The sequence below is a fragment of the Sparus aurata genome, chromosome 22 (genome assembly GCF_900880675.1).
Source record: "Sparus aurata chromosome 22, fSpaAur1.1, whole genome shotgun sequence".
Classification (NCBI taxonomy): domain Eukaryota; kingdom Metazoa; phylum Chordata; class Actinopteri; order Spariformes; family Sparidae; genus Sparus; species Sparus aurata.
The window spans coordinates 29,869,946-29,883,857 of NC_044208.1; the positions used below are offsets into that span (position 1 = coordinate 29,869,946).

Genomic DNA, 13,912 nt, shown 5'->3' on the forward strand with positions numbered 1-13,912 from the left:
AAACATTTAAAGACAAAATATAAATTATCATTATTAAAATTAAACAAACAAACAAACAAAAAACAAAACATCTTCAAATTATAATTACATAAAACTAAATATCATACTAAAAAATGTTAAAATATTAAAAACATAAATTATGGAAATTAAAATCTGCTCTCTTCTGATCAAATGTCACTAAATTAAAAACATTAAAATTAAACAGAATTAATATTAATAATAAAAACGTGTCGGAGCCTCGACACAAAGAAAATGTTCAGTTTGTCCTTCGTGTGGTTCAAACGTACGTACGGAGGCCTGCAGGCGTCAAACCTCCAGAGGCCACCGTGTGTGTGTGTGTGTGTGTGTGTGTGTGTGTGTCCGACACACTGCAGCACCTCAACATGAGTTATTACACACACGACTTAAAGGCACAGACCGCTGTTTTCATGTCCGACACGTCTCACCAGCAGGTCGTTCTGATTCATCTCTGAATAAATCAACTGATTTAACGACCTATTTTTTATTTTAAAATCAATTATCAGCTTCTCAAATGTTTGCAGAAAAAGAACAGAAAAGGTTTGCAGAGCCCAGGACTCTGCAAACCTTTTCTGTTCTTTTGGACACTGAGATGTTTGAACAAAAATCCGGAAATCTACATAGAACAAATGTAAAAATATAAATTACACTTTAATCCAAACGAGCAGCAGCAGGAGTTCTGACAGGACGGCTATCTTTATTAAATATGTTTATACATCTTTTAAAAGCAAAAATAATATGTAATTGTTTTTTAACTGTATCATTTTATGACCTGCTCATAAGTAAACATGATTATTCATGTGTCTACAGACTCAGGAGCTGCTGGAAACTAAAACCAAAATGTTTAAAAAAAAATGTGCAATAAAAATGTGTTTATTTATTTCAACTTGTCCCTAAAAACATTTAGTTGTGTGCTGATGTTTGTCTGCAGGACAGGAAATAATGGGAACATCATCTACAGTCAGTTTTTTATAAATGTTATTCTGCTTCCTTATTTAAAAAAAATAATAGGTTAAAAAAAATCACTTTATCTTTTATAGCAATCAAGCTTTTTATCTTTTTAATATAACGAGTAAAACAAGTTATTCTTTTAATAAAAGTCTGGAAACATTTTCATCAATTGTGTTATTTTTAAATTAACTCTTGTTTAAACGTTTAAATGTCTCGTCAGTGAAAACAATAATCAAACATATTTAAAACTGTTAAATCTCAGATGTCAGAGCGTCCCTGAACGCAGCAGCAGAGAGTTTTCCCAGCAGCCTTTGCTCTCCGCTGCAGCGCGACTGTAAATGAATGTTTTTCTTTGACTCTGAACTGACGTGGGATCAGTGTGACCGAGTGTCGCTTCAGTCTGACGTCTGATTCACACGATTCCACAAAACATTCATGACGTCGTCCTGAAAGTTTAAAACCATCAGGAGCAACTTTACGACAAATAATGTTTAATAAAGCATTTCATATATTTGTATTAACTATAAATGTCTCATTCATTCCTGCTAGTTTGTATTAATTACTGATCTGATGAGGATGAATCAGTGTGACTCTGCAGACTTCTGTCTTTTTGTAAATGTTGGTGAGAGAACAGGGTTGTGTTTGTCTGAATATCAGAGAACTCGTTCTGAGGAGTCACAAGAATCTAGACGTGATTAAATTTCTCTTACTGTGAATCAAATCGTTCAGTTTGTCTCGTGAAACTGAATATTTTCACCTCTTCAGGCCTTTAAACATCCAACACGACGTCACGTGTCCAGACGGAGGCCCGGACCGTCAATGTGTCGGGACATAAAGCTAAACAAAGTCTGAAAGGTTCTGTTGGATCCGACCACAGCTCAGAACCTCCATCAGAACGTGCTGCATTAGAGCTCCGGTGCGTCCTCGTGCAGGATGACCTCACCGCTCTGCGTCTTGGTGGGAAACGTCGTCTGCGTTGAGTTTGTGTTTGTTGTGAGTTCTGCACTGAGCTCACATGAAGCTCAGGGACTTTACGGTTCTGTGTTTCCCACAGAGCTGCAGGAACGAGCAGAAACTGTGTTTATTGTGTGCAGCCGGCTGAAGCTGCTCGTGTCGGAGCAGGTCTGAGGCTGATAACACTCAGGCTGCAGGATTATGGTAATAACAGGCTGCCGGCGGCTGACTGCCGGGTCCCATCGCAGCCGGCTGGGTGGGCGGGCTGCGGGCGCTTATCACCGTGTTGCAGAGGGCGATTCTTCACACAGTCACATGACGGGCGACACCTTGATTCACACTGCAGCTGGACAAAGAACAGCTCAGCGGTTTTATCACCAAACACCACCAAGATGACAGAGCGGCGCTGATTGTTTTAAAAGCACGAATGATCCCGTCGCAGAGCGGCGAAGGTCTCTGACCACAGATATGATCAGCAATCATCAGTAATGAGGTTCAGGAGCAGTTTTAAAAGACGCCGCCGCATTTTTCAAACTGCTCGTAAAACTCTTCCCGACTGTGATCTGACAGAGCGACGAGACGGAAACGCAGTCGTCCAAAGAAAACAATCAGAAACAATCATTTTCAGGTAAACGGCTGCTTTTGTGTGGTCGGAGAATCGTCTCCGTCGAGTCAGTCGTGCTCGCCATCAACTCATCAGATAAGAACGCTGCTCTGCGGCTCCTTCAGCAGAGCCGGCGTGACCTTCAGGTTGGAACCAAAAACCTGTTTCCTGTTCGGTCGGTTTTGTTCGTACGAAGGTTTTCGAGCTCACAGAGAAATAAAAGCAGGACTCCTGCTGCATCTTTACCAGGATGGGATGAAACTGTATGTACAGTTGCCAAGGAGACGCCGTCAGAGCGGTAGTTAGAGGCTGTTAACCCACACACCCTGTGATTTCATTCACACGGCTTCTCTCTGCTCCGTCCTCAGGAATCACTCGAGGAGACGCTGCCAGAGACTCAACACAGGTAAGACTCAACTCTCCACCTGAACACAGACCGCTCTGCTCCGGCAGCGGGTGCTGAGGTGAGATTACAGCACGATTAGACCAGCAGAAGTAAGTTCAGTCCAACAGAGCTGTTAGTCCTCCCTCTGTCTCCTGCAGTAATCCCCGGAGACGCTGCAGCTTTAAATGGACATAATTGAGTGTCAATGATCACCACATCAGCTGCAGAGAAACTAACGCAGGCAATCAGCTCACACAACACTCAGCCGGAGAGGACGGCCGTCAGCAGCCTCAGCTGTGCGCCCGTCACGCTCACTTCACTTCTCATTTCTCCTCTGGTTGCAGCTCGCTGGAGCAGTGCTGAGGAATTATCTGCTGTCAGGACCTGCCCGGGACGCCGCCGCCGCGCCAACAGGGACCAGAGCTGGACGGGGGGGCTGAGCCATGCTGTCCGCCGCCATTCAGATCCTGGCGTTCGCCTTGGCGCTCCTGGGCGTCCTCGGCACCACCGTGGCCACTCTGCTGCCCAACTGGAAGGTGAGCATCAACGCCTGGTCCAGCGTCATGACCCCCATCTCTCAGATGCAGGGTCTGTGGATGGACTGCGTCTGGTACAGCTCCGGCGTCTTCAGCTGCACCATGAAGAACTCCATGCTGTCGCTGCCGGCGTATCTGCAGACCACGCGAGCCGCCATGGTTCTGTCCTGCCTGGTGGCGGCGTTCGGTCTCTGCCTCGCCTCCCTGGGGCTCAAATGCACCCGCTGGGGGGGCAGCCACCGAGCGAAGGGGCACACGGCCATCGCTGCGGGGGGCTGCTTCGTCCTGGCCAGCTTCCTGTGCCTGGTCCCCGCGTCCTGGTTCACCAACGAAGTCATCACCGCCTTCCTGACCACAGACCTGCCGGACAGCAGTAAATATCAGCCTGGAGGAGCTCTGTGCGTGACATTTATCTCCGCCGGCTTCCTCCTGGCTGGAGGGGTCATTTTTTGTTTGTCGTGTCCCGGAAAGAGGACGGGACGACCGGACTATGACTCCCCCGCTGACCCGGACAGAACTCTGATGTACGGAGACGAGCAGCGGAGGCGGGTGCTGCAGACGGAGCGCATGCACCCGAAAAACAGGCAGAACAGGAAGGTTCATCTGCAGATGGACGGAGTGAAGCAGCAGAAGCCTCCTCAGGAGAAACCTGGACAGGATCAGGAGCAGAAAGTCTACTCGTCTCCGTCCAAACTCCCTCCTAAAGACATCAAGGACAGCTACAGCCTGCAGGAGTACGTTTAACCCTCGCCGCGGAGAGCTGCTGTGTGGAGTTTACAGCTGAGGCGCTCTGGCTCTCTGACAGGAGGAGGTGGGCTGAGGGGGAATAATTACCAAATGTCAGAAAAAAAACAGATTGTGGATTCAGCCGAGCGAGACGGAGAGCAGAGGAACGGAGCTCTGCGAAGGACAGAAACCACAAACCACAACCGCCGTAAATCCTTTAATGACTGCTGCAGCTTCCACGAACCAAAGAGATGAAGAACAAAACACAAAGAGCTGAACCTGCTGATCACAGGAAACAACGACCGGAGCTCTGCCCGGGACTGAAAGCCATCGCTGTCCAGCTGTAGACGGGTCTGACATTAACTGTTCGGGCCGGGCCGGACCAGAACTGTCTGATGATTCAACCAACAAACTGCAGAAGATAAACAGACAAATTTAAAGAAAAGAAAAAGATTTATTTTAAAATAATGACACACAAAAAAGCATAAAAACAGAGGATGTGTTGTAACATTAAGATCATTTATTATAATAATTTATCAGTTACAGCTGCAAAAATGTAAAAATCGTTTTTATGCATTGAGGTTCATGGAAACATGTGACAAAATATTCTGTTCGCACATCAGACGAATCCCAGAAATGAAAATGAAATAAGTTATTTAAAAACAAAATACTGTTAAAATATCGCAGAATTTAAAATAAGAATATTTCAAATGAAATGTAATTTAAAATAAGTTTTTTCTTCATGAAGATACATTTATCATTTATTCATAAAGACGAACAGGAACTATATATGTATCTCTCTCTCTCTCTCTCTATACATATATATAGAGAGAGAGAAAGAGAGAGATAAATAAAATTAACGACTGTGAACTCATGTCAACGTCTCTGCAAACCACAGATGTCCAAATATAACATGTGTGGCTGGTTTTGTTAACGTTTGGAGATTGATTTGACGTCAGTCTTCATGGAGCCTGATATTTATAAGATGTTAAATACTGTAACATTGAGTTGAAGTATTTAGTCCTGACAAAGTTTGGAGCCGGTTGCCACTAATTTAGGTTCGCTTGCAAAATAATTGAGCTGATTAAACTGAAGTGTAAAACATGATGCTTAAAGTGTCAAACTAAATGGCTGTACAGCTTGTTAGCTTAGCATAATCAGCTAAATCTGACCAGTAAATCATTCGTTTGAAATTAATTTATTTACTTTAACTTTAAATTAAGTTTTGAGTTTCATTAGTCAAGTTTTATATATTAAATAAAAAATGAAGAAGCACAAAGACGAAGAAACAAACAAACATCAGACGTCTTCAAACAGCTCAGCCTCAGTTTAACTTTTTTCCTTTAAGAGTATTTACATGTACTGGAATATGTCAACTCAGAAGATACGTGACAGAAGTACAATTATAAATCTGCACTAATGCTAATCATGTAGCGTAGCTTAGTTGTGCTGAAGACAGAAACCAAACAGTTACTGAACACTTCTTATGGTTAGATTTGTTTGCAGACACGTTACGTACATCAGACGCAGAACGAAAAACCTTTTTTAAATTTAAGTTTGTGAGCAGCGTATTTAATAGATGCAGATTATTTCAGAGAGAAAATGATTGAGCTGTTCAGCACAACAACAAAATACTGGAGTGTATCTAAAGTTATGACTAATATAAAAAATGATCAATAGAGGAACCCAAACAAACGTTCCGCTCGTCTCAGAGACACAGAACTCTGCTGGTTCCGTCCGTCCCGTCTGCTCTGGGCCGGCTCTGAACCGACCCGAGGTCGTCCTCTGGCTGCATGCTGTCTGTGCTTTACATGCTGCTTACAGCTTGACTGTAGTCCGTCGTAGAGACACTGAAGCAATAAAAACATGGCTATATTTTTTGTTTATAAAACTGAAAACGAGTCCTGATCCAAAGCGTCAGAACGACGGCGTCCGCTCCGTCTCTTGGCAGCGGTCCGGAGGGAGGCGAGTGTGCAGCGCAGCGTGGAGAGAGGTAATGATGCTCTTTGCTTTCCCATTATCCTCTCAGCACGGCTGGATGCACACCGCACACACCCTCCACCACCTCCACCCTCCTCCACCACCTCCACCCTCCTCCAGCTGCAGGAGGACATCCAGTCATCTGCAGGACGTCACTGACGGAGACGAGCCGTCTGTAGTATTGTGTTCATTCAGTGGGCGGCTGTCCTCCAACCTGAGGTGAGCTGTCAGTCAAACTGCCTCTCAGGAAAAAAACACTGAGGTGAGAAAATAAAGAGTGGACTCATCAGCAGCCGAGCGCTGCGAAGCTTTAAGAACAGACACAAAGCTTTCAGGCACCAGAAACCAGAAAACTTCAGCAGCTAGAGAATAATATAGTTCTGTGTTTCTTAAAAAGCCACAAAAACAAGACGTGAACTGAACAACTCATCTGTCTGTGTTTCTGCTTTCTGCTGCTTTCTAGGACGAACGCTTTCTGAACCCAAAGTCAGCTCTCGAATGTTCTACAGCTCTGAGTTTTATTTTGTCTTTCACGTTTCTTATTTGATTTGTTTTCCCTTCATCTGATCATCATGTCAAGTTATTTCCTTCTGACAAGCTACAAAATAAAAGTAAATAAATCATTTTTCATCAATGAAAACCTTCACATTGATATTTAAAAGCTGGGAATCTTGTTTCTTTTGTATTTAAAGGGCAATTCCAGAATTTCTAAACCTTTTATTTGCATGTTTTCACAAGTGCTTCATACGTACCAAACGTTTGTAACCGATCCAGCAGATCATCTGACGGCTGCAGTTTGATCCGTTGGAGCGACTGTGCATGTTAACGTGTTTTTGTCTCCGACAGTCTGATGTTACGACAACGTTACAGAAACTGTTCCTGCAGAAACAGTTCAGTTAAATAATTAGATCCTATTAGAAATAAACCTCAAATTATAAATCATTCTGCGAAAACATCAAACTAAATGGCTATATAGCCTGTTAGCTTAGCATAATGAGATAAATCCCACCCAGATTCACACTTCACTTTAACTTTAAATTAGATACATTTTGGGGGGATTTATGAGTTGAGTTTTATATACTGACTGTTCTGCTGAGCTAACAGTGTTAGCATGCAGCCTGTCTGAACTGGGAGCACGAGCTCGACCGCACATTGAGGGTGTTTGGTAACCGGAAACTCAAGTCTCCTGCACGTTCGTCACAATCAGTGAAACATTCAGCTTCAGTTCCTCCCAGTAAACTTCAAACTCTGACTCACGTTTCCACGGCTGTCGTTCTGCAACAACTCGCCTCTCCAGGGAGTTCAGAACGAGACAAGAAGGATATTTATTTAGTATTGAACAGAAGGTTTCTCTGTAGGAATCATTTCTGAGCGGTTGTCAGACTCTTACTCCTTAAACTCCACCAGATCCATGTTTGGTCCGTCTCTGATTCACCACGTCAGCAGAGCTGGTTTCACTCTCGTCTGTGTGTTAACTTCCACTGGCTGCGTTGCGTATCTGCTCTGTTGCAGCTCCGGCAGTCCGGGCTCTTCAGAAGCAGATACGTAAGGCTTCTGTTTGTGCCTGATGCTGGACTACAGCACATCAATCCAGCCAAATTCAGCACAGAGCAGACAGGAAGTCACACACCAAAACAACAACATCACATTCAGTTAATTTTCAGAACAAAACACGGATAAAAAAAAATCTCAAAAAAGAGACACTTCTAACTCTTCTGATCCTTCGGGTGGGAACACGTCATTTTGTTGTGTTTATAACACATACGTATAACTGTCGTCACGCCTGATTATGTAATTAATGCTGGAACTTCTCGGCCTCACAAGCAGCTGTCCAGCAGTGCTGTGAGGTGACGGACTCAAAACGCAGCCAGTGGGTGTTGATGGATGACAAACAACGGAGCAAAACCGTACCGGAGCTGTCCACAACAGAAACATCCATCCAGTGGAGTCTTAGAGTCAGAACAAAGACCTCAGCCTGTCAGAGACAAAAACACTTAGTGATGGTAACACTGACACAGAGACGAGACAAAGACTGTAAAACACAAAGATAATAACTGTCAGTGCTGAAACATTTTAGCTCTTGTGTGTCAAGTTTCTTTAAGTTTTGTGGACATAATTAACTCCATACACACGTCCATATCATTACATCACTGATGTGTCTTTAAACTGTTCACCATTAATTTAAACAGTCTGACTGTATTTGATCCGGACCAGCTGAGGACAGATGATTCATGTGTTCACGTGCAGAATGTGTGTTTATCTGTCAGCAAATAAAATCAAGTCTGGACTGAAAACCTCACTGAGCTCCTGATTTATTCTTTAATTACATTTTTTATAAACTTCACTTTCACTGTAATCTTCTGAGCACAGAGTCTCCTGAGAACATGAAGCTCAGTATACAGCACAACTCTTTCTGCTGTCATGTCTCCATTATAAACAAAATGTAGGAATGAAGTTACACTTTTTCTCCGTATATTTTCTGCTACCACTGACGGTTTGTGTACATCAGTACTGTGTTATTACTCACTGTTCCTCCTCTGTGAACAGGTTTGTTTCTTCACTCTTAATCTTTGTAACGTGGAAGAATGAAAGGTCGATAAATATTTTTTAAAAACGTTGCCTCTGTTATCATTTTCGTCATTGTATAGCTTCTAATAAAGTAATAATACGTACTGCAATTCACAAATATTATTAATAAAATTCTTATTGTGTCACGGCAGCCACGTCTGTGCGCGTGCACACCGATAGCAATCAGCGGGAGTTGGCAGTTGTATGAAAGAGGAGAAAAGCAGCACCGTCCACTAATTGTGTGTGTGTGTGTGTGTGTGTGTGAGGCAAGCAGCGCCGTCTGCTATTTGCAATGCCATACGTCTATACTTCAAGCATTTGCACAATTATTAGGACTTTAATTTGTCACTTTTTGCCGTGGGGCCAAAATGTGTGTGTGTGTGTGTGTGTGTGTGCAGTATTGGGGAGATGTAAACTACGTAAGGGATAATGCCCGACGAGGTGTCCATAATCAGGAGTTAATGGACGACGTGGAGGCCTCCGCGAAGTCCATTAACTCCTGTTTATGGACACCTTGAAGGGCATTATCCCGCTTATACCATGGTCACTTGCCAAAGAAAAGAAATTAAGACCATTAATTTATATTTTCATGCGTTTTACTATCAAAATATAAAGTTTTTCACAAGCCATAACTTAGTTTCCCTGGTAACGCCTGAGGGTTTGACTAATACCTGGAACAGTCATTACTCTCCTGTAAGGTTCTTATGCAACGGAGACGTTGTTCACTCCTCCAGTAAATAGGACGGATCATAGATACGACTTGGCAACGGGAGATATTCTAGTCCGCTCAGCCATGAGCCAGAAAGCTAACGCTATGCTAGCAAGATTCAAAGTCAATAAGATCACGTACGGTTGACAAACAGTAAATATAATTTGACAGTATGCTAGCTAACACGATTAGCTAGCTAACCAGTCATGTCATTGTCCCCAAATCAATAGCAAGATTTTCAGGAACAAATGACCGGCCGTGTGTAACGTTACTGTGGCCGCAGCCTGAAGCAGAGAGCTGAACAGCGAACGGGATGTGAGATTATTCGCCTATCAGTAAGTTTAAAGAGGAAGTGAACTTTCTGCAGCTTGTGTGTTACAGTCGCCACCCTGTGGTGTTCAGAGGATAAGACACTGAAGGACTGACGGACTGAACTCAGTGCTGGAAATAAAATATTAAGATTTGATACACCAGCTAGCGCATTAATTTACAGCAGTGAACAGTCAATTTGACTGGAACTACTTAGTAGGTGTCCATATATCAGGGGTTAATGGACACCCTGCAGCCAATCAGAATCCAGTATTCACCCAGACCATGGTATAAATGTAGTTGAACTACACAGTTTAACTACAGTTTGCTGTAACTTGCTGGTAGTTAATCTACATTCATATTTTGTGCTGCATCAAGTAATTCAACTACTTTTTGTTTCATTTTTTTGTAGTTTAACTACTCACTTACACTTTACTCACAACTACAATGTTGGCCAATAACATGAAATATTTTTATTTTAAAAAGACCTATATACATACATTCTATTTTACTTTTCTTTGAAAAAAGGCATGAAACATGTCATGACATGCTAAGCCAACACTGCCTCTGATTGGCTCGCCCTGGCAGCACACAAATGCTTCACAGAGTGGGCGGGGCTTTGTGCCATTAAGGCAGAGCTCATATGACACAAGCACGTCATGGACAACCCTCCTGCTGCCCCCGATGCACCCAGAACGCACCAGCCTAACCACGCCCATATCTGAGCATGTACATGTTGGATATAGATGCATCTACAGACACGACCTCCGTGTTCACATGTGAGCTCTGCAAGCCGACAACAATAATTTTGACTTTTTTCGACTTTGTTATCTCGAGTTGAGAGGCATATTTCAGCTGGCATGTGAATTTTTTGTAGGCTATTATATTTTGTTTCACATACACCATATGTTGATTTATTTAATACTGAGTTAAACGAGTAGAATGAGTAGAAGTAGTTGCTAAAGCTTTTTTTAGCAGTAGTTTTACAAACTACATTTCTCCAGGAGTAGAAATGTACAATTTTACGATTTGATACGATGTAACGATATATGGCTCAAGCATTCACAACTTGGGTCTATCCAGGTGACCCAATTAAAATAACGTTTTTTTTAAAATATTTTTTTATTTTTTTGGAGAGTTCCCCCAGTGAGAAAATCCCCACTACACCACTGCCGGTTCGTAGAGACGGCGCTTCACAACATGTCCCTTTTTGTGTTTCCTCATTAATTAACCGGTGAAGGGTTATCTGGTGTCAGCTTATCAAAAAACTGGCATCCCTACTCAGATTCTTTACTGTGTCAGTAAAAATCTCAAAGGTTTTAGTTTAGGAACAGTTTGTAAGATATGACTGTGAGTTTAAAATACTCAATGATGAAACAAGATCATGAACAGATTGAAGAAACAACAACTTGGATGTTACAGAGATGTCTACTGAAGGTAGCATGCTAACAAGCTAACCTCCTAACAACACTCTGCAGCTCAGACTCCCCCTTTGATCTGAGGTCCCAGTCCAGACCAACTTAAGGACCACTAACTCCACGGCTAACTATGCCATGAGTTAATAAGCTAATAGTAGCTAGCCACAACCAGGAATAACTAGCAGCAGTTGCTCTGGCAGAATGATGCAAGTGCCAAGATTAATTTTTCTCATGCGGATTGAAAAAATGAATTGACATTTACAGCCTCAGGAGTGAAGCTGCTGTGTGGTTTGGATCTTCTGCCATGTGGCAGCAGGTTGAACAGACTGTGGGTGGGGTGTTGTCTTCTTTTAGTATCCTTTGAGCTCTGTGCAGACATCTGACTTCACCGATGCTCATACATGGTGGAATACTGGTCAAGGCAGACGGCCGCCCACCATTGAGCCCGGTGGCTGAGCTAGGTGGTTGCTAACGAGTGTCTGAATGAGACTACAGAGGTTGTCGGGGACATTAAACGTCCTCACAGCGAACACGGAGACTCATCTACTCACTAGTCCGTCTTTACAGGCCACTTTAGTTACACACTGTTCTAACTCTGACTTTACAACTCGTACATTGATCAGTTTATAGAAAACCTGGATAGTAATTGTGCAGTAAGACTCTTAGTGGTGGTGATGCTTCAGTCATGTGACCGTGATGTCGTCTGTTTGTAGCCTAACATTAGCTTCTTACTGCTACACAGTTAATTTAGCTTCACACATCACAGAGTGGAGTTCATCTGTGGAGATTATCTGGATCAACAGAACCTGGACGGATCAGAAACTTGTGTTTGACACACAAAATATTTTTGTTGAACAGTTCAACAATCCAACAGAGGAACCAGATTGATGCAAATTTTAGTTAGCTACAAAAATATGTTATCCCTACAGCTCTTTGTATGGAGGTTATACTGTACACAGTGGCCCTCATTTATCAATCTAACGTAGAAACCAGCACAGATTCGAGGGCAGAAATCATTTTACGACAGGTTTCACGCGTGATTCATGAAACGTTCGTATCTCGCCAACCACACCGTAAGAATGATCAGGCGCTGATAAATGTGATGGCTGAAAATAATTGTCATTTAAATATCACGCCCTTAAATATTCTCAGTTTAGAGGCCTTGCCCCTAGATTACGACATGGCGATGCGTAAAACATCCAAGAAGAGGAACTTCTCTGACCTTGAAATTGAGACCATAACATTGCACGTCACGTACAATTAAACAAATTAGTTTTATTTGGCAGCCTGAAAAGTGGCATCAAAGGAAGTCAAAAGAATGCCATAAGAAATCACTGCTGCGGTCAACAGCGTTGCCATCGTCAACCGAACTCCAGCTGAGGTTTGAATATTCAATGTATACTTACACGATATGTATAGTCATATATGTATATGTATATATTTAATAGATTATATCGCAATTTATTTTCAGGTCAAGAAAAAATGGTCAGACCTAAAACTCGCCACCAAAAAGCGTGTTGCGGCCCTTAGGCGCAGTACAACGCTGACTGGAGGAGGTTGTACTGACCCAGAGAGAGGAGCGGGTGGTCGCGCTGATCGGGAGAGACAGTCGCACCACCTGAGTCTGAGCTGGATAATGCGTTAATTAACCATAGCCATATGGTGCTGGAAAAACTTGCAAATGCACCTTGAATAGTGTTTGTATTTGACTTGGGAAAAGGTGTTTACACGGTTGCTGTCAGAGTTTATTTCTCTATTTAAATGAAGTTTCAGATCATGCAGAGCCAGGCACGAGTGGTGTTGTTCAGGCTTCAGCTAAAGAAACCTGTCTAGAGCCAGTCCCACAGAGAAAGTCAACTGCGAGCTGTGCGTGTGGGCGCCTGTCCTTCTTCGCCCGTGCAGGCACGCCACCACGACCCTGGATTCTGTCAGCAGAGGTCCTGGAAAAACTCTCTCTCGCTCTCTGGGCATACGTTCATCTGGCTGCACCGAGACATCAAGTGGCACCCTGTTATCCTGCACTGGGGTGTGTAACAGGGTTCCGCCCGCGGATCCTAGACAGAGCCATCTGCCCTTGAGCAACCCGATGCAGCGCTCCACCGCGGCCCGTGTGCGTATTTGCGGTGGTTGAATCTGCGCTCCTGCTCTGTTGCAGGGTTTGCCAGTGGAGTTACCAGGTAGATAACCCTTGTCACCTAGCACATGAATCACACCAAAATGTTAGTAATTTGATTACTTTTAGAATGTTAATTTAATGCAGTAGTTAGGCTGCACCGAGGAGATGACTCCGGCCCTGTAGTGCACCCTCCTGTAGCCGTGTCCCTAAGCTGCTGTTTAGCCAAATGAAGAGCTCATGCGTTCCCCTGGGCCACCACGTGTGGGAGAGAGAGCCTGAAGAGAGAGCACTAGGGATGTATATTGATACGGATTTAGCGATTCCGATGCTTTATCCATTCCTGTTTATCGATCCGTTTTTTTATCGATTCTCTTATCGATTCCCAAATAGGCTGAAAAACAAGTAGTAAATGAGTACAGAAAAGAACACAACCTGGTTTATTAATATAAATCTTAATTATTCACTGCTGAGAATAAACAATACTCAAATGAGTAAAATGAGTCCACAAGTCAAGTGGCTATTGGCTAAGAATAATTCCATAGAGGAGCAACAAACAAGGAATGAGCAGGGCTGATTAAATTAACCTCATTTTTATCATCATCACACGACGTTAGCCAGTTGTTTAATTTTACCTGCTG

The 13,912-nt window shown here is 43.2% G+C and overlaps 2 protein-coding genes across 2 annotated transcripts in view; both read left to right on the forward strand.

Annotated features, from left to right (window-relative positions):
* Nucleotides 1–13,912, forward strand: part of LOC115574089 (NACHT, LRR and PYD domains-containing protein 14-like) — a 915,401-nt gene that overhangs the window by 403,573 nt on the left and 497,916 nt on the right. The gene's annotated exons all lie outside the window — the stretch shown is intronic.
* On the forward strand, nt 2,208–8,448 carry LOC115574118 (claudin-20-like). Its single transcript, XM_030405372.1, has 2 exons — nt 2,208–2,933; nt 3,257–8,448. The coding sequence occupies exon 2, from the start codon at nt 3,356–3,358 to the stop codon at nt 4,190–4,192; it is 837 nt and encodes a 278-aa protein (XP_030261232.1). The 5' UTR covers nt 2,208–2,933; nt 3,257–3,355; the 3' UTR covers nt 4,193–8,448.